The 20,031-nt window shown below is 50.4% G+C and overlaps 1 protein-coding gene across 1 annotated transcript in view; it reads left to right on the top strand.

The window, feature by feature from the left end:
• The first annotated feature begins 5,252 nt into the window (after positions 1 to 5,252).
• Positions 5,253 to 20,031, top strand: part of PCDH7 (protocadherin 7) — a 477,773-nt gene continuing 462,994 nt past the window's right edge. The window contains 3 exon segments of the mRNA XM_087936585.1: positions 5,253 to 7,052; positions 7,054 to 8,235; positions 8,238 to 8,546. Of these exon segments, the coding sequence (XP_087792711.1) occupies positions 5,319 to 7,052; positions 7,054 to 8,235; positions 8,238 to 8,546 (3,225 nt within the window). The 5' untranslated portion in view covers positions 5,253 to 5,318.

The raw sequence follows: 20,031 nt of genomic DNA, 5'->3' as shown, positions 1-20,031 counted from the left end.
AGAGAAACGGGGGGGGAGTCAAGCCGCTTGACAAACAATGCGGAGATTTGGGATTAATCCCGTTTAACCCGCCGAGAAACTGCCGGCGCTTCCCGCCTCTTCCCGCCTCCCTCCCCCCGTCTCCCCCCCCCCCACAACACACACACACACACACACACAACCACACACGGGGACTGCGGCGAGGCGCACTGAGCCTGCGCCAAGTGGCGTTTTCTCGCTGATGCTGCAGATACTGGAAGGAAAAAAAAAAAAGCAAGCGCGCGTGAATGCCTCCCCCTGACACACAAACACACACACACACACACACACACAATCACAAACCTCCGACGGGTGGGGTGGGGGGGGCAGGAGGATGAAGAGGCGGGCCCGTTGAACGGCTGCTCTGCCAGCCAGGAGCGCCTGCAGCTGTCTCGGGAAAGGAAGGAGGCGCCGAGCCGGTTCGGATGCGGGTGGAAGAGTCAGCCACCCGCTCTCTGGGAAGGGGATTAAGTCTCCTTTTCGCGGGGACCCCCCCCGCCCTGCCCCCTTCTTAAATGAACTCCTAATCTGTCCCCAGGGTCGGGGGAAGGGAGAAGGGGAGGGGGGGAGGGAAAGAAAGGAAAGGAAGTTTAATGGATGGAGAAAGGAATGGAAGGGAAGGAAAAGAAGTTAATGGATGAAGAAGGGAAGGGAAGGGAAGAGAAGGAAAGGAAGTTGATGGATGAAGAAGGGAAGGGAAGAGAAAGGAAGGAAAGGAAACAGAAGGAATGGAAAAGAACTTAATGGATGAAGAAGGGAAGGGAAGTTAATGGATGAAGAAGGGAAGGAAAGGAATGGAAAAGAAGTTAATAAATGAAGAAGGGAAGGGAGTTAATGGATGAAGACGGGAAGAGAAAGGAAGGAAAGAAAACAGAAGGAATGGAAAAGAAGTTAATGGATGAAGAAGGGAAGGAAAGGGAAGGTAACAGAAGGAAAGGGAAAAGAAAGGAGACGCCCCAAAGAGCGGTCAAGGCGTTGCAAAGTCGCGAGTGGAGTGACCGGTTCCAACGTGCTCTGCCGGCCGCGGAGATGCCCGGAGCTCTCCGAGAGTAGCACGGGGGGAGGCTTCGCCCAAATTGTCGCCCAGCGGGGGAAGCTGCCCCTCTGCGGGCAGGCGTTCTTTCTCTCTCTCTACCGGGCGGCTCTTCTCGAGGAGAGGGTGCCTTTTCCAGGCCCGCAAGTCTCCGGTTCCCTTTTTTCGCCCCGTTCCACCCCCCGAGGGGTCGGCTCTTGCCCTGCAACCCACCCGGCGCCTCTTGGGCCCCCTCGCTCCCCCTCCCCAAACCGCCCTTAGCAAAGTGAAAGCCAGCTCTGGACGAGAGAAGCCCTGAACCTTTCAAGCGAGAGAGCCCACGCGTGATTGCACCCCTCTCTCCCCCCACCCGCAAAAAAAGGAAGGGAAGGGAAGAAGGAAGGAAGAAAAGGGGAAGGAAGGAAGAAAAAGGAAAGAAGGGAAGGGAGGGAGGGAAGGAAGGAAGAAGAAGGGGAAGGAAAGGAAAGGGAGGGAGGAAGGAAGAATGGAAGGGAGGGAGGGAGAGAGGGAGGAAGGAAGGAGGAAGGATGTAAGGAAGGGAAGGAAGGAAGGAAAGGAAGGAAGGGAGGGAGGAGGAAAGGAGGAAGGAAGGAAGGAAAGAAGAATGGAAGGAAGGAAGGAAGGAAGGAAGGAAAGAAGGAAGGATGGAAGGAAAGGTAGAAAAGGTAGGAAGGAAGGAAGGAAGGAAGGAGGGAGGGAGGGGGGGAGGGAGGGAGGGAGGGAGGAGGGAAGGAAAGAAGGATGGAAGGAAGAAGGAAGGAAGGAAAGAAGGAAGGATGGAAGGAAAGGAAGGAAGGAAATCCACCCTTTCTTTCCTACGGCTCTCCGCGTTGCCCCCTTTCCAGCATCTTCACTCGCAGAGGATTTTTGGGGTGTGTGTGTGTGTGGCGAGGTGGGGGGGGGGCGTGTTCGGCCACTTCCCTCCCAGCCAGACGAGGAACGAGAGACACCCCGCCTCCGGAGCTGGAACGAAGCCTCTCCGGGAAAACCGGGGCTGGGGGCTGCTCTCCCTGGACTCCCTCCCTCCCTCCTCCCCAGCCGCAACCTGTCGCCGGAGGGTAAAGCCTGGGTTGCTTGTGTAGAGCGCAGAGCTCAGCGCCTCGTAACTCGGCCCCTCCCTTTCCGCTGGCCCGTCCGCCCTAGAGCTTCCCTGCTGCAGAAGCCGAGCCGCTGAGCTGCGCGGAGTTTGTTTTTTGTTAATTTTATTTTTCTCGGCTATTTCGTCACCACTCGGGGCAAAACTTGCCTCCTTCCTTTCCTTCTCTTCCTCCTTTCTCCCCTCCCTCCCTCCTTCTTTCCCTCCCTCCCTCCCTCCTTCCTTCCTCCCTTCCCTCCCTCCTTCCTTCCTCCCTTCCCTCCCTCCTTCCTTCGCTTTCCTTCCCTCCTTCCTTCTTCTTTCCTTCCCTCCTCCCTCCCTTCCCTCCTTCCTTCCTTCCTCCCTCCCTCCTTCCTTCTTCTTTCCTTCCCTCCTTCCTCCCTCCCTTCCCTCCTTCCTTCTCTTTCCCTTCCTTCTCTTTCCCTTCCCTCCCCTCCTTCCTTCTTCTTTCCTTCCCTCCTTCCTTCCTCCCTCCCTCCTTCCTTCCTTCCTCCCCTCCCTCTTTCCTTCCTTCTTCCTTCCTTCCTCCCCTCCCTCTTTCCTTCCTTCTTCTTTCCTTCCTTCCTTCTTTCCTTCCCTCCCTTCCTCCCCTCCCCTTCCACCCGCGGCCCATGGCGAAGCCCTCAATCGCACTGTGCTCCCTCTCTCTGTGCGCGTCTGCGTTCGTGTGAGAGTGGGGGTTTTTTTTAGGAGAGACGGGGAGGGAGGGAGGGAGGGGCGGGCCTGAGCTCCCTGCACCAACCAGCCGCACTTGAGCGAGACGAGCCGGTTGGGGCGAACGGAGGAGGCTCGCTCGACAAACCTACACAATTGCGGAGAAGGGGAACTATGGACTCGGCTGCCTTTCCCATTCACAACTAAGACTCTGCCTGGGTTACGACACATCCCGCCCGCCACAAAGCCAACCGTCACAACCTTTAGGACCTCAAATGATTTTGGGGGGTTTATGCCCTCCTTTTCTCCCCCCCCCCCTAAATTCATAATTACGGATGCAATTAAACACCAGCGGTGGCCTTTCGCGTGGGAAGCAGCTTCGGTCGCATCTTCCTTCCTCCCACGCTCCCCCCCGGGTCGATCGTCTCCCAGCCTTATTCGCTATTATTCGCTAACATTAAAGAAGTTAGAAAAGGGAGCGAGAAGGGAAGGTTGTTCCCAAATAATCGCCTCGGTCGCACGCACCCCCGCACCGCCCTGGCCTTTGCACGGGAGTGGGGGAGGGAAGGGGGGGCGAGAAAGTGAACTTGAGCGCCGTTCTTTTCTTTTTTCTTCTTTTTTTACCTGCATTGGGACGGGAAGGAAGAAGCGGCGTTTAGCCAGGGGAGCCTGCAGCCGCGGCTGTGTGAATCGCTCTGCCGGCGCTGCAGCTTCCGAGCCTTCCGACACAACGCAGGTAAGAGAGGAAAAACACACACAGACACACGCGCGCACACACGCACGCAAGCGCGCTCGCACACACAAGCTGCGGATGCAAGAGCAAAGTTGGAACGCCTGATCGAGCAGGACGAAGAGAAATCCACCTTTTTTATTTTAATTTCCCACCCCCACCCCCACCCACCCCCGTCCTCCCTTCCAGCTCCATTTACGGACGAATATCTGGCAGCTTTTTTTGGAGGGGGGGGGGAGCAGCGTCTCGCTTTTTGACTAATGACCTTGCGCAGAGTTGTGTGGGCTGGTTGTGGGGTGTCCCCCCCCCCTCCTCTTCTCTTCTCCCTCGCCTCGTTTTCTTTGAAGAAAAAGAAGGAACCTGCAAGGAGTTTCAGCCTCAGAAACGGCCCCCGAACCGGGTTGGAGGCGAGATCGTTTTTTGGGGGGTGGCGGTGGGGGGGGTGGGGGTGGGGAAACGGACCGAAAAGCAGGATTGCTCCGGGAGAGCTGCTCCGTAAACCGAGAACGCCTCACTCTCTCCCCAAATACATATAAATAGATTCAGCTGTCAGTCCCCGGAGGCGGTGTATTTGCTTGGGTTTTCCGGAGGCTTAAAAAAGAAAGAAAGAAAGAGAAAATCACGTACCATTATCTAGCGGAAAGAGAGAGCGGGGCAGGGAAAGAGAGGGAGAGAGGGGAAAGAGAGAGGGAGAGAGGGAGAAGAAGAGAGAGAGAGAGAGATTTGGGGTTTCTGCTTCCTCCCGCCTCCCTTTTCCGCCGGACACCAGCGCTCTTTGAATGAAGCATTTGAACGTCCCCCTCCCGCACCCTACAACACCCCCCCCCCGCCTTGCAGCCTTTCTGTGCGGAGCAGCGGAGAGACGAGAGCGAATGCCGCGGCGGAGAACGTCGGCTCGGAGTGAGCGAGCCAAGCCGGGAGACAGACCGAGAGAGAGAGAAGAGAGAAGAGAGAGAGAGAGAGAGAGAGTGAAGTGAACTGAACTAGGGAAGAGGAGAGAGAAGAGAGATGGGCGGTTTTAGCTGCCCGAGAGTAGGCGGGTAGAGGAGGGAAGCGGATCTGATCTTTCCCTGCTGTTGTTCCTCTGGCTTTTTTTTATTTTTTCTCTCTCTCGCCAACCTTGCAAAGTGATTCCAGCGCTGTTGGAAGAAGGAGGAGGAGCAGGAGAGGAGGAGGAGGAGGAGAAAAGGAGGAGGAGGAGAAGGAGAAAGGAGGAGGAGGAAGAGGCGGAATTCCTCCCCAACCTATCTGCGGAGATGCAGCTTTTTGAAAAAGCCAGCCACACATTTGGCCCGTGAACTGTGAGGAGAGAGCAACTGCAGAAGGCAGGAGAAGGGGAGACGAGGAGGGGGAAAGGAAGGAGAGCCTCCGGCCAAACCGAGGTCTGCTTTTTCTCCCCCCCCACACACACACAGACACACGGACAGACGCGCGCGCCGTCCCGCCTTCCCCCTCTCTTTTTTACCTATTGCACCAAAGAGGATGGGAAGCGAAGTTTTTCCGCCGAAGCCGGCAAAAGGATTTTATAATTGAACTTCACCGAGGCTTTGATTTTTGATATCTTTTTCTCCTCCATCTCTCGCTCGCTCGCTCGCTCTCGGCTAGCCAAACGGCGGCAAGGGGCTGGGAAGGTTGAGGGGGACGAAGAACTGGCGGTTATCTCGCAAAAGAGGCTGCCGGGGCCCCTTTTTTTGTGGTCGGGGGAGGGAAAGGGTGGGTGGGTAGAGGGTTGTTGCTGTTTTTTTTTTTCCCTTCTTGTTTTGCTTTTTTGTTTCCTCCCCTGCAAAATGTGGAAGATGCCGGCGCTTCTGGGTTTGGTGCAACCGCGCTCCTCCTGCTGCCGTTGCTGCCGCTGCTGCTGCTGGTTCCTGCTGCTGCTGCCGCCGCCGTTTTGGATCAGCTTGGCGGCGGCCAAGCAAGTCTTGAGGTACCGCTTGGCCGAGGAAGGGCCGGCCGATATCCGGATCGGGAACGTGGCTTCGGACCTGGGCATCGTGACGGGCTCGGGCGAGGTCACGTTCAGCTTGGAATCCGGCTCGGAATACTTGAAGATCGACAACATGACGGGCGAGCTGAGCACCACGGAGCGGCGCATCGACCGCGAGAAGCTGCCGCAGTGCCAAATGATCTTCGACGAGAACGAGTGTTTCCTGGACTTCGAGGTGTCGGTCATCGGGCCGTCGCAGAGCTGGGTCGACCTCTTCGAAGGCCGGGTGATCATCCTGGACATCAACGACAACACACCGACCTTCCCTTCCCCGGTGCTCACCCTCACCGTCGAGGAGAACCGGCCGGTGGGGACGCTCTACTTGCTCCCCACCGCCACCGACCGCGACTTCGGGCGCAACGGCATCGACCGTTACGAACTGCTGCAGGAGCCCGGCGGCGGGGAGGCCAGCAGGCGGGGCGCCGGGGCTCCGGCCTCGGCCACCGACGGGGCCCTCTACCCCGCCGGAGGGAAGCGGAGGCAGGAGCCCGACGGCCCGGCTCGGAGTAGCGTCTTCGAGCTGCAGGTGGCCGACACGCCCGACGGCGAGAAGCAGCCGCAGCTGATCGTCAAAGGGGCTTTGGACCGCGAGCAGAGGGACTCTTACGAGCTGAGCCTGCGGGTGCGGGACGGGGGCGAGCCGGCGCGGTCCTCGCAGGCCATCCTCCGCGTGCTGATCACCGACGTGAACGACAACAGTCCCCGCTTCGAGAAGAGCGTCTACGAGGCCGACCTGGCCGAGAACAGCAGCCCCGGCACGCCGATCCTCCAGCTGCGGGCGGCCGACGCCGACGCCGGGGTGAACGGCCAGATCGAGTACGTCTTCGGGGCGGCTACCGAGTCGGTGAGGCGGCTGCTGCGCCTGGACGAGGCGTCGGGCTGGCTCAGCGTCCTGCACCGCATCGACCGCGAGGAGGTGAGCCAGCTGCGCTTCACCGTCATGGCCCGGGATCGCGGGCAGCCGCCCAAGAACGACAAGGCCACCGTGGTGCTGACCATCCGCGACGAGAACGACAACGTGCCCACCATCGACATCCGTAAGATCGGGCGCATCCCGCTGCGCGACGGGGTGGCCAGCGTGGCCGAGGACGTGCTGGTGGACACCCCCATCGCCCTGGTGCAGGTCTCGGACCGCGACGAAGGCGAGAACGGCGTGGTGACTTGCACCGTCGTGGGCGACGTGCCCTTCCAGCTCAAGCCGGCCAGCGAGGGGGAGGGCGAGCCGCAGAACAAGCGCAAGTACTTCCTGCACACCTCGGCGCCGCTGGACTACGAGGCCCTGCGGGATTACAACGTGGTCATCGTGGCCGTGGACTCCGGCAGCCCCAGCCTGTCCAGCAACAACTCGCTGCTCGTCCGCGTGGCCGACACCAACGACAACCCGCCCGTCTTCAGCCAGCCCGTCTTGGAGGTGCCCTTCCCGGAGAACAACGCCCCGGGCGAGCGGGTGGCCACCGTGCTGGCCACCGACGCGGACAGCGGCAAGAACGCGGAGCTGGCTTACTCGCTGGAGCCCTCGCCGCTGGCGGCCGAGGCCGGGCCTCTTCACGATCGACCCGGATTCGGGCGACGTGCGCGTGCAGGCGGCGCTGGATCGCGAGCAACGGGACACCTACCAGTTCCAAGTCACGGCCCGCGACAAAGGGACGCCCTCCTTGCAAGGCTCGGCCCTGGTGGTGGTGCGGGTGGCCGACCGCAACGACAACGAGCCGCGCTTCATGCAGGACGTCTTCACCTTCTACGTCAAGGAGAACCTGCAGCCCAACAGCCCCGTGGGCATGGTGACCGTGATGGACGCCGACAAGGGGCGCAACGCTCAACTCACCTTGGCTATCCAAGCGGGCGCTCAGGAAGCCGGGTCCTCCTCGTCCTCCGCCGCCGACCCGGGCATCTTCTCCATCGAGAACGACACGGGGACCATCTACTCCACCGTCTCCTTCGACCGCGAGCTGCAGACCAGCTACACTTTCCGCGTGAAAGCCGTGGACGGCGGCGAGCCGGCTCTCTCGGCCACGGCCACCGTCTCGCTCTTCGTCATGGACGAGAACGACAACGCGCCGGCCGTCACCTCGCCGGCCAACAACTCTTTCGACCTGCTGCCGGTTTCCAGCACCCCGCGCCACGTGGTGGCCACAGTGCAGGCGCGGGACGCGGACGCCGGCCAGAACGCGGAGCTGTCTTACAGCCTGGTGGGCGGCAACCCTTTCAAGCTCTTCGAGATCGACCCGTCCAGCGGGGTGGTCTCGCTGGTGGCCCAGCTGGCTCCCAAACACTACGGCTTGCACCGGCTGGTGGTGCAGGTCAACGACAGCGGCCAGCCGGCTCAAGCCACCACGGCGCTGCTCCACGTCTTCGTCAACGAGACCTTGGCCAACACCAGCGCGGTGGAGAGCCAGGTGGCGCGGAGTTTGCACACGCCGCTGGGCAGGGACATCGCGGGCGACCCCAGCTACGAGCTGAGCAAGCAGCGCTTGAGCATCGTGGTGGGCGTCGTGGCCGGCGTGATGGCCGTGGTGCTGCTGATTTTGGTGGTGGTCCTGGCGCGCTACTGCCGGGCCAAAGGCAAGCACGGCGGCTACGAGGCCGGCAAGAAAGACCACGAGGATTTCTTCACGCCCCAGCCCCACGACAAGGCCAAGAAGCCCAAGAAGGACCGCAAGGGCAAGAAAGGAGGAGGCAAGCAACCCCTGTACAGCAGCATCGTCACCGTCGAAGCCTCCAAGCCCAACGGGCAGCGTTACGACAGCGTCCACGAGAAACTCTCCGCCGCCGACAGCCCGGCTCTCAGCCGTTACCGGTCGGTCAACGGCGGGCCGGGCAGCCGGATTTGGCCCGGCATTACAAATCCAGCTCGCCTTTGCCCACCGTGCAGCTTCACCCCCAGTCGCCCACCGCCGGGAAAAAGCACCAAGCTGTGCAGGACCTGCCGCCGGCGAACACCTTCGTGGGGGCAGGAGACAATATCTCCATCGGATCTGACCACTGCTCCGAGTACAGCTGTCAGGCCAGCAGCAAGTACAGCAAGCAGGTAAGACGCCCCCTGCTATTTCCCAGGCCTGCGGGCTCAGTCCAAACTCGGGGAGGGGGCAGAGAGAGAGAGACCCCTCCCCTTCCCCCCTTTCGCTCTTCCCCATGGTTTGACCCCTCCCACCCAGGAGGTTCCCAAACATGGCAGCTTTAAGACTGGTGGACTTCCAAACTCCCAGAATTGGAAGAGAACTAAATTAAAAGAGATTGCAAGAGGAAGGGATTGCAAGAGATTAAAAAGCATTCCTGGCTGGAGAATTTTGGCTGGAGTTGAAGTCCCCAAGTCTTCAAAGTGGCCAAGTTTGGAGGCCTCTGCTTTTCTCACCCTTAAGGAAGGACTAAGTGGTTTGAGGCTGTGACTTATCCAGTTGGATTTCCTCTGGCTTTTCTAATGGCTTGGGCAAAGTTTTGTTTTAAAGGAGAGTCGAATCGGCACTCTCTCCATCGGGCAGGTATTGGAGGAGAGTTCTCCCTTTTGCAACCGTGGAACTCTGGGCAGGGTTGGATGGCCAATGGATGGATGAAGCTGGGCCCAGGGCATTCCTGGGTTCCAAGAGACAGAACCTGGCACCCAACCAGAGGGACCCTTTGGTGTGCCCAACCTCCCCCCTCCCCCCACACACAACCCCCCCATACCTACAGAGCCAAACCGTCCCTCCTCCCCTCACCCTGTAGCAGGTTTCCTGTTCCTGTATCCTCTCCAAGCTTCACACCTGTTGCAGAGCAGGGATGGGTCGAGCTTGACTTCTTCCTGTTATCTCAGCTAATTGTGGTTTTAAGGGACCTGGAGGCAGGTTGGGGAGAACCTGGCCTACATCCCGCCAGCAAGGGAACAGCTTGATTTGACACCGGCTAGACCTGTTTGGGAAGGCAGGAGCAGCCAGCATGATTAACCAGAGTTAAGTAAACTACAGCTGTGAGCAAAGGACTCACCTGTCTTAGCGCACGCAGGCCGGGTCAGCCTCTCCCTCCCATACCTGTTACACCTGTTGTGTGGGGCCTGAGGAGTGGTACCTGGGGGGCGGAGGTTCACCTTTGCCCCTCCAGGTACCACTCCTCAGGCCCCACACAACTCGCTGCTTTGACACAACTAACACACCCGCTTGCCTGGTTTATTTCTCCATGCAACTCTTTTGCAGGGAAGACTTAAGCAGGCCTTAGCTGTACCTGCCTTAAAGTCCTACCTCCTGCCTTATTCTGATACTGTCTCAGGGCAGCCTCCAGGTGTTTCAATCCTCTTTGTCACTGTCACCCTGATCATGGATGGAGACCCAGATAGGGGACTGGAAACAGAGACAAATAAGCAGGTCTAAGTTTTTGGTGACTCAGGGAAAAGCATGAATAAATCCGTAACTGTCTTGAGGGAAAAAAAAAATTGAGAAAAAGGTCCTTAAACACGCTAAGAGAGTGATGGACAAGCAGCTGAACTTATTGTGTTTTATGTGTCCCCATATCTTATTGATCCAGCTTTTGCAGCCGGTTAACTTCTCGTACTTTTGACCTTCCTTGAGACAGAGGTCAGCAAGATCTAAAGAAATCCGTGGGTTTGTAAATAAGCACCCTTTCCGAGTGTCAGGTCAGAAAAGGAACACTATGTGTTAACAAACAAGGATGTAAGTGGGTGAGACGTATTGTAGGATAATCAGGTCCTTTCCCCAATTCTCTGTCTTTGCTGGTTTATAAGCCAAGATGTTTAAAAGGTGAAAACAATTGCTCGTGGCGGAACTGAATTCCTATTCAATAGATGCTGGACATTAACAGAGGTGTCACCAGATCTTCCTCATTATCATATTGAGCCTTAATCGTATACTGGCAGAAAGCCACAGTTAAATGTACAATTGTCCCCCATTTACAAACACCTGCAAACACAGAAGGAGAACCATTTTATTTGGTTGGTTTTCTTTTTTTTTCTTTTTATAAATCCCACAGTCACGCTTTCGAAAAGCTGAAATTCAATTTCAGTGGCATGGATTGGAGCAGCTTTTGAATGTATTTGCCAGAGAGAGAGAGAGAGAAAAATAGGGGCATCCCATAATATGTTAATATAATTAACAGTGGTGTTAATGCTTGGAGATGCTGGCAGCAACATCTGGATAGCCATAGTCATCTCTTGAACCATGATCTAGAACAAAGGTCCCAGAATTACTGAGCTAATATGACTGGAGGAGGAATTCTGGGAGTTGAAGTCCACAAGTCTATCAAGTTTGAAGACCTCTGGTCTAGAAAGACAAAGAACCCTGGACTTACCAATGCTAGTCATGGCAGGATGGTTTGGAACTGCTTCCCTTAGTAGCCAACCCAATCCAAACCAGCCTGCCACTTCATGAACCAACATTAATACGATGTTCAGATGTTCCTCAGACATCCATAAGACCATTGCCCAACCGTCCCTTGACCTCTTCACCCAAACAGAAAACTGTAGCCTCAAAGATACATCTTTCTTTCTGACATTACAGGATGCCCTTAGAGAAGTGAAGTGTTTTGTTGTTAGTTGCGAAGTTGTGTCCAACCCATCATGACTCCAGGCCTTCTTGTCCTCTACCCTCTTCTGGAGTCCATTTAAGTTCATGCTTCCTGCGTCAGTGACTCCATCCAACCCCCTCATTCTCTGCCGTCCCCTTTTGCCTTCAGTCTTTCCCAGCGTTAGACTCTTCTCCAGTGAGCCCTTGTCTTGTTTGTTCTCCTTGTTTGATGTTTAGGCCCACCTAAAGTGGCCCAAGAAATAATATAATCTCCACAACCAATATTTCCCCTTGAAAAAAAATATATATGAAAATTCGGCCAGATGCAGCTTCTCCTATTCTTGGGAACAGTTCTATGGGAAAAAATGTTGACCAAGTTTTTTTTCTTTGAGGTCCTTTCCAAGATCTGATCCCCCAGTGAACACTGGTTGTATTTATTTGCCATTCAATCTCAAGAGCCCCTCCAAAAGCGTTTGAATTCTCCATCTCTGATGTCAGCTTGCACTCTAAAGCTCTACTCCCTTCCTCACGCTACTCCCAATTCCATGAACCTGGCCTGAGCACTGAGGAAGACAAAATAATTTGGAGTTAGAGTAGCTCACTTTTCTACAAACCAAGAGGTCAGCGGGTATTCATTTAATAGCTTCTTCAGTTGTGGTGCCGCTGATACTGAACGCCAGTGTCACACGCGCTGATTGGGTTTAGGATGACACAAGACTCCTCCTTTGATGTTTTTCACCCCTGTTCTGAAGAGTGATCATTAAATCTGGGAAGTCCTTGAGATTCAGAGGCCCATCACTTCGTGGACACATTCAGCCTGAACTGTTTTGTGATTCCTTCCACCAATTTAAATTGCATCAAAGGCACCTCCCAGGAGGCTGGTGGCCTCTAAAAACCAGTCATTATCTGTATATACACAAAGAGAACTTTAAGGTTACAACCTGAATACAATGCACTGATTCTCAGTTAGTCCAGTCAAACTCAGGATGTGTAAGAAGCACTGCCAAATTTGCCCTGTTCAGTCGCTCAATAGATAGAAGTCATAATCTTTTCTTCCTATAGAGCTGACCTACCAGCCCAAGAAGAAAGAATATTTTGTTCTGAATTAGGCACATTCTTTTCGGTATTTATCTTGTTTGAGAAGAAATCATTTAACCGGCCAGTCCAGCTGTAGTAAATTACTGTACAGGTAATCCTTGATTTGCAGCTGTTCATTTACCGACCAGTTCAAAGTTGCAACGGCCCTGAAAAAAGGGGACTTATGACCATTTTCCCAGACTTACGACCATTACATGGTCACGCGATCAAAATTCTGACTTGTATTTGTGACAGGATCACTGGATCTTCTTTTGCGAACTTCTCGCAAGCGAAGTCAATGGGGATGCCAGAATAACTTAACAACCAAGTCCCTAGCTTAAAAACCACTGCCCCTCACTTAACAACGGTAGCCAGAAAGGCCGTAAGATGGGGCAAAATTCACTCCGCCAATGTCTCATTTAATGACAGAAATGCTGGGGTTGATTGTGGTCGTAAGTCAAGGACTACCTGTATTATCTAAAACAGCATGGCTGAAATTCTATTGTAGAGACATTCACACTGGTGCATGCAGATGCTATCTCAGGAATATAGTTTTCCTTAAATACAGTAGTTTGAAACAGAAAAAAAAAACTGTATGTTCGCACTCCCTGCCTCCCCTTAAATGCGCACATGTCATTCAAATGTGTAGGCTTGGTGCAAAAGGTGTGGGTTTTGTGTTGTGAGATCTGTTAGTTGACTGAGTTGAACTTTTATCTGGCGCTTTTTTGATGTGCGTTTGGATGGGCGTTTTGGTGGAAGCAATATATACACACAGTTCATAAGATACTTGTTTTTTTAACCAGATGAATGATCTTCTTGTTGTGGTTGTTGGTTTTTTGTGTGTTTTTTTTACAAGGTGGATTCAGTTTTGCTGTCTGCAATTTTGCCTTATGGAACATTTAACCTGTATTTTATTTTGACACGCTTCATTAGCTCTTCCTGGAGAGAAAGTTAATTGCAGTTCGAAAACCCTTACCAGGAAATTATATATTTATTTGCGGCCCAAAAAAGGTTTCCATAAGGTATTCTTAAATTATAAATAAAACACAGAGTCTTGTTAATAATAGCTCTGGTTGATCTTGTTCTAGATGCCATCTGTATTCATCTGATATTGGTTGCTGAGTCACCTCCTTGAGATGAATTCAACATGGCTAAAGTACAGTAATATTAGACTTGAATAAGGTTAAGATTGTCTGAAGTTGTTTGAAGTGTGAATCATTGCAACCGTTCATTCATTGCAAACCTTCAAGCAACTTCAGATAATCTTCAGACAACTCTACCTGGTTAGTTGAGAATCTTCAGCCACATGTGGCTTCAGCTGCGGAAAGATCTTGCACTGAAAAATGATTTCAAATTCACCCTGGTTTATATAACTACCTTGATCTGGAAATTCAAGAGACACCCAGAACTGTATAGCAGACTTCTGTAGGGAAGGCTAATAAATGAAATTATTATTCATTCTTTCTTTCTTTCTTTCTTTCTTTCTTTCTTTCTTTCTTTCTTTCTTTCTTTCTTTCTTTCTTTCTTTCTTTTGATTGCCTCATTCATTTTGTTTCGTAAGTTGGTTCCTGCTAAATGTGAATATTAGGCTGGGAATTGTGTATTCCTTGTTGGGTATTGTTTTTAAAAGCTGGCATCACTGCACACTCAACTAATAAATGTATTAACACTGCAGTTTCGTGCCATGGATTTGGAGAAGCACTGCAGTCTTTGAGGTTAAGCAGACCAAGAGATAAACAGATCCGTAGCCAGAAGAACCTAAGAAATATAAATGCAGGTTATCCAGCCCGAGAAAAGTCTTTGTGCATTTTCTTCTCAACGGTGTATTTTCTGATGTTCTTCAAGCTTTGCAAAATTGCAAGCCTGACAGGTGTGGGGAGTTACATAAATAGCCTGCATTAACTTTCCAGACCTCAACAAGTGCCATTTCAACACTGACGGATTTATCAGTCACAGCTTTTACAGTTTTCCAAATGGTTAACCAGATGGCACTGATGTTCATTATCGTCCTCCGAAGCAGGAAGATCAGTGGGTGAGGCGTTGTTATCGAGGGGTACTCGGTGTATCTCGAGGGTGGACATGAACAAGCAAAGACAAACAAAACAAACACAATATTCAACAACTTCCAGGGAGAGATTTAGCTTTTTAACAAACATTTGCTTGTTTTTCTGGGTCTGTTTGATCCTTCCTTCCTTCCTTCCTTCCTTCCTTCCTTCCTTCCTTCCACCCTGCCTCCCTCCCTCCTCTCTCCCTCCCTCTTCCCTCTGTCCCTCCTCCCTCCCTCCTTCTTTCCTTCCTCCCTCTGTCCCTCTCTCCATCCTTCCTCCCTCCTTCTTTCCTCCCTCCCGTCCTCCCTCTCTCCCTTCCTTCCTTCCTTCTTTTCATGGAAGTTTTAATGTGTGAGAGATTGCAAACAAAAAATATAAGGGAGAAAAAAAAAACCCAGTCCTTATTTGAAACACAGTGAGTGAAAATGAGGCTCATTAATGCAATTAGAATCGGTAACTGAAGCTTTTCCAATATCTGCAGAATTGTTGTGAGGAAAGAGCCAAGAGGTGACACAGGGCTGAGTTACCAAGCAGAGGTGGATGACTCACGCTGTTTTTCTTTTTCAAGATTAAGAAATCCAAAGCTTAGCTTTTTTTACTGCGGTGCTACGTCTGTCGGCCTAGATTTGGAGTAAAGTTATTCATGCCTCAGGATTGCTGGAACCCAAGAAATAATCCTGATGGGATATTCCAGATGGAGCACACGCATATATTTCTTTTCCCGTGTTTTTTCACTGAAGTCCGGAAAGTTAAGGCATGAAACTTAATGTGCCCACTCGAAGCTGTAGAATTTTGCAGTGGTTCACGCATCATTGCTTCGTCAAAACACGCAAGCACCTTTCAAAGTTGTATCACATACCGAGTTGCAACATTTATAGGGAAAGCTATACAAGGACAATTCAACAGAAATTGAATTACAGCAGTCCTTACTCTCAGGAAAAGGGTGTACAGTTTTGCTTGAACTCCCCACCACTATTTTAAATCTAAGAGTTATGATTATAAAAATTGAGACTCGAAAAGAACAGCTTCAGACCTACTAACTAAGGATAAACTACTTATTACTTCACTTTGAAGGCGAGGCTGGCCACATACCCATTGAATAAACGGTCATTATTAGTATCTCACTATTATTAGTTTACTCAGCCCAACTGAGGTACACCATTCCCTGAAAAACCTTTCTGCATTTATTGATTTATTATTATTTTTTAAGGATATCCTGATCTTTGAAAGTGTGATTTCTAGGGAATTGGAGATTTTTGGTCTAAATGTTAGTGCGCTACTCAGTTTCTCAGAATTGGGGGGAAATTACTGGAGTCTATCTTTCTTTTTCTTCTGGCTGCCTTAATGTTTGCGTACAGAGTATTGGATGTTTAAGTATTCCTTCTTATTCAGCATCAGAAGAAAGATTGCTATACTGCAGGCTACTTCTGCTGACTGCCGGCTGACTGCAATTTGGCCGTTCAAATCTCACCAGACTCAAGGTTGACTCAGCCTTCCATCCGGCAAAAATGAGGACCCCAAATTGTTGGGGGCAAGAGGCTGATTCTGTAAACTGCTTAGACAGGGCTGCAAAGCACCGTGAAGTGGTATATAAGTCTTAAGTGCTATTGCTATTTCTATGGTTTGCAGATTGTCACAATAGGGTTGGTCTTTGTGTTTAGAATTCAGTGAAATGAGGAAATATACGATGGGAGCTTTTTTTAAAAAAAAAAGTCAGGGTCGCTTGGGCACTTTAAGACAGCATGGCTGGCTGAAGAATTCTGGGAGTTGAAGTCCACAAGTCTTAAAATGGCCAAATTAGGAGACCCTTGTTTTAAAGGAAGATATTTCTTCCATTATCTTGGTTGAAATGATCTGAGATGATCTCTCTCTCTCTCTGTGTGTAAGGCATTCCATTTGTTGGGAGTTTTTAATTTACACATCCGCCTGGCTCAATTTTGCCACCGCTACCTCTGCAAATAAATACAGATTAGTAGGTGAGGCGCTTCAGTTTTTAATCTCTTCTCCATGAAAACTATGTCACCTGCACTATGGTTACCGGGAATATTGTAGGACTTTATGAATTGCATCACCCTTTGCTTGGAGAGCTCTGCTGCCAAGCCAGTTATTATCTTTTATGAATGATGCAGATGCTTCTGCTGTTTAAATGAAAAAAAAAACAATAGGCTTTATATGGAGAGACAATGTTAGCAGGTTTGCAGAGCTGCCAAACTTGTCTTTTTATTACGGTGGAATTTGCCTTTTCCCAACCTCCATTTCAGTTTCCCTTAAAACGTTCTTGATACATTATTAATTTAGTCTTTAAAACTTATTTTAATCCAGACTCTTAGATAGCAGCATTGTTCCATCCGTGTGGGCAATCTTATATGCAAACAAAGAATGTCAGGTTCTTTTAAAAGAAAAAGAAAAAAAGAAATCCATTCCTGCATTGATGAGAAGGCAGAATTTACTATCAATGTTAATAGATGCTAATATCAGTGTTAAAAAGAGAGCATATTCCAAACAACGGAACATTTGGAGGCTGATGCTATCAAAATGCTTCAACAGCAGGAATAAGAATAATAACAAGCATGGCAAATTACATTCGGATCCTTTCTCACTCTATGTAATAGCTACCTTGGCTAATTTTCTTGGGAAATGTTTTAAATGTATAGTAGATTTAATGGAAAATGGCACTGAAAAGGCTAATTCCAAAGGTATATGATGTATGTAGCTTACGTAGTGCTATAGTTGGCATTGTTTGAGATAAATCTCATTTCTAGCTGATCCTAAAGTGCCATTTTTTTTCCCTTTAATAGGAATGGCCAAATAATAATCATTTAACAAGAAGGCAAACGTTCAGAAGATTTAAGGGGTTATTCTTGGTTACGTGGGGTCCTTGATGCTTTCTGAGCTTGGGCGTTTTCTTGCAGATGTTTCATTACCAGTCTGAAATTTTGGTCTTGGTTGTGGACTATCTAGAATTCTTTATTGGCCAAGTGTGATTGGACGTACAAGGCATTTGTCTTCGTGCAAATGCTCTCAGTGTACATAAAAGAAAAGAGACATTCATCAAGAGTCAAGAATCATAAGTACAACACTTAATGATAGTCATAGGGTACAATAAGCAATAGGGTACAATCACCTGTATCAAACAAAGATCTCCATATAGGTAACAGCAATAGCAGTTACTTATATACTGCTTTATAGTGCTTTACAGCCCTCTCTAAGTGGTTTACAGAGTCAGCCTCTTGCCCCCAATAATTTGGGTCCTTATTTTACCCATCTTGGAAGGATGAAAGGATGGGTCAACCTTGAGCCTGGTGAGATTCGATCTGCCAAATTGCAGTCAGCCAGCAGTCATCAGAAGTAGCCTGCAGTACTGCACTCTAACCACTGCGCCACCGAGGTACCTTGACTTGCAATGGCAACTGAGCCCAAATTTGCTAAGCCAGTTAAGTGACTTTTGTCCCATTCTATGAGATTTCTTGCCACATTTGTTAAACGGATCTCCGCGGTTGTTGAATTAGTAATACAGTTATTAAGCAAATCTGGCTTCCCCATTAACTTTGCTTGTCGGAAAGTCACTGTTGTGGCTTGTCGGCTGCTGGCCTCTCCAGCAGCTGAATCAGAGGAGGAGGAGGAGGCGTGGGAGTCAGAGTTAGCATCAGAGCAACTCCAAGGGGGAAGAGAGCTGGCAGAGACACACACAGAGAGAGAGGCAGAGCCTGGGCCGTCTGTCAGCCCTCAGATGGAGAGTCAATAGCCCCCAGGTCTGGAGGTGGCTGATGAGGAAGAAGAGGAATAGCTAGGACCAGTGCCTAATGCGTGGATGCGCAGGAGGCAGAGGAGAGGAGAGCAGTGGAAATCTATGAGCCCATCCTTGGGAAGGAAGAGCCACCACTACTAGCAAAGCCCCATCCTAGCTCTGGGGATAAAAGGCAGGGAGCGGAGATGAATAGATGTGCATTGAGGTTGAGTTCACATCAGAGGGTTTGTTGTGTTTAGGGAGCTAGGTCAGAACAATCACAAAATATGATCCCTTGACCCCAGGAGACTGCAAATGTCATAAATATGAACCAGATGTCAAGCCACTGAATGTAAATCACCTGACTGTGGGGATGCTGCAATCAGTCCATATTGGACTTCCTTTGTTTTCCTTTGAAGACGTTTGGCTTCTCATCCAAGAAGCTCTGACTGGATGGTGGGGAATGGAAGGATTTATACTCCTTGCAGACAGCTGGTCATTTGCATCCTTTTGGGGGGCCGTTGAGGCCACTTGGAGGTTTATCTGTGTCCTCAGGGTCACCGGAGAAGATAGTGGGGAATGGAAGGATTTATACTCCTTGCAGACAGCTGGTCATTTGCATCCTTTTAGAGGGTTGTTGAGGCCACTTGGAGGTTTATCTGTGTCCTCAGGATCACCTGAGTAGTGCTCCTGGTTCCTGAGTAGCACTCCTGCAAAGTGTATCACCAGTGGTATAGTCAGTATGATTTGTAGAACCCCTTCCCTTGGAAGAGAGTGGGATTCTATTTGGAAGACCCTTCCTCCTGTGTCAAATATTGAGCTGACATAATTTCCAGAGGCCGAGGAGAGAGCTTGGCAGATCTCATGGCTGGAAGATTAAACAGCATTCTCATGCAAGAGTGGGTTTTTGCCGTTCTCTGAAATCAAATCAATTTCCCATTCTCACTTAACAACGGTGGCAAGGAAGGTTCTCAAGATGGGGCGAAATCAATCTCTGAAATCAAATCAATTTCCCATTCTCACTTAACAACGGTGGCAAGGAAGGTTCTCAAGATGGGTCGAAATCAATCTCTGAAATCAAATCAATTTCCCATTCTCACTTAACAACACTGGCAAGGAAGGCGCTGCTCTTTTAATGTGGTGTGGCGCTGATCTAATAAAGCTTCTGCTAACTTACAGTAGCTCGGAGGAAAGGGGTTTTGTGTGTGAGTGTGTGTGTGTGTGTGTTTTCACACCCTGGACTGTAAATCAGCCAATTCAGCTGGAAGCGCTGCCACCCATCAATTCTTAAAAGGAAAACCAACTGAGCTTTGCTGTTTTTTTCTGAGCAGGATCGTGTCAAAAGAAAACCCCCAGAAAAGAGATAATAGCAGTGATTAATATGATACAGCGTCTTCCACTTGTAATTTATTTATTTATTCATTTTATTTATTTTTTATTTATTTATCTGATTTGTCAATTGCTTACAAGATAATAGGTATAGGTATAAACATGAGTAAGAATACAGGAAATAGGTAGGAATAAATGGGGACAATAGGACAGGGACGGTAGGCACGATGGCGCACTTATGCATGCCCCTTACAGACCTCTTAGGAATGGGGGTGAGGTCAATAGTGGATAGTTTAAGGTTAAAGGAGCGGGGGCTAGAGGATGCAACAACAGAGTCAGGTAGTGCGTTCCAGGCACTGACCACTCTGTTGCTGAAGTCGTACTTTCTGCGATCAAGATTGGAGCGGTTTACATTGACTTTGTATCTGTTGTGTGCTCTTGCGTTGTTGCAGTTGAAGCTGAAGTAGTCATTGACTGGTAGGACATTGTAGCAGATAATTTTGTGTGCTACGCTTAAGTCCAACCGTAGGTGTTGGAGGCCTTCGTTAAGTGAGTTTCACCCCATCTTGCGAACCTTCCTTGCCACTGTTGTTAAGTGAATCACTGCAGTCGATTAGTTAGTCAAACGGTTGTTAAGAGAATCCGGCTTCCCCTCCCCTTGACTTGGCTGGTGAGAAGGTCACAAAAGGGGGATCACAGCAATGGTCATAAATAGGAACCGGTTGCCAAGAGTCTGAATTTTGATCACCTGATCACAGGGATGCAGCAAAGTATCTGTGAAAAACGACCAGAAGTCCCTTTTTTTCAGTGCCATTGTAACTTTGAGCAGTCACTAAGTGAACT

This window comes from Pseudonaja textilis, chromosome 6 (genome assembly GCF_049901715.1).
Source record: "Pseudonaja textilis isolate UNSWEBS1 chromosome 6, rPseTex1.2, whole genome shotgun sequence".
In the NCBI taxonomy this organism is placed as follows: domain Eukaryota; kingdom Metazoa; phylum Chordata; class Lepidosauria; order Squamata; family Elapidae; genus Pseudonaja; species Pseudonaja textilis.
Note: the sequence above shows the minus strand (reverse complement) of the source record. Positions and strands in the feature narration are given on the sequence as shown.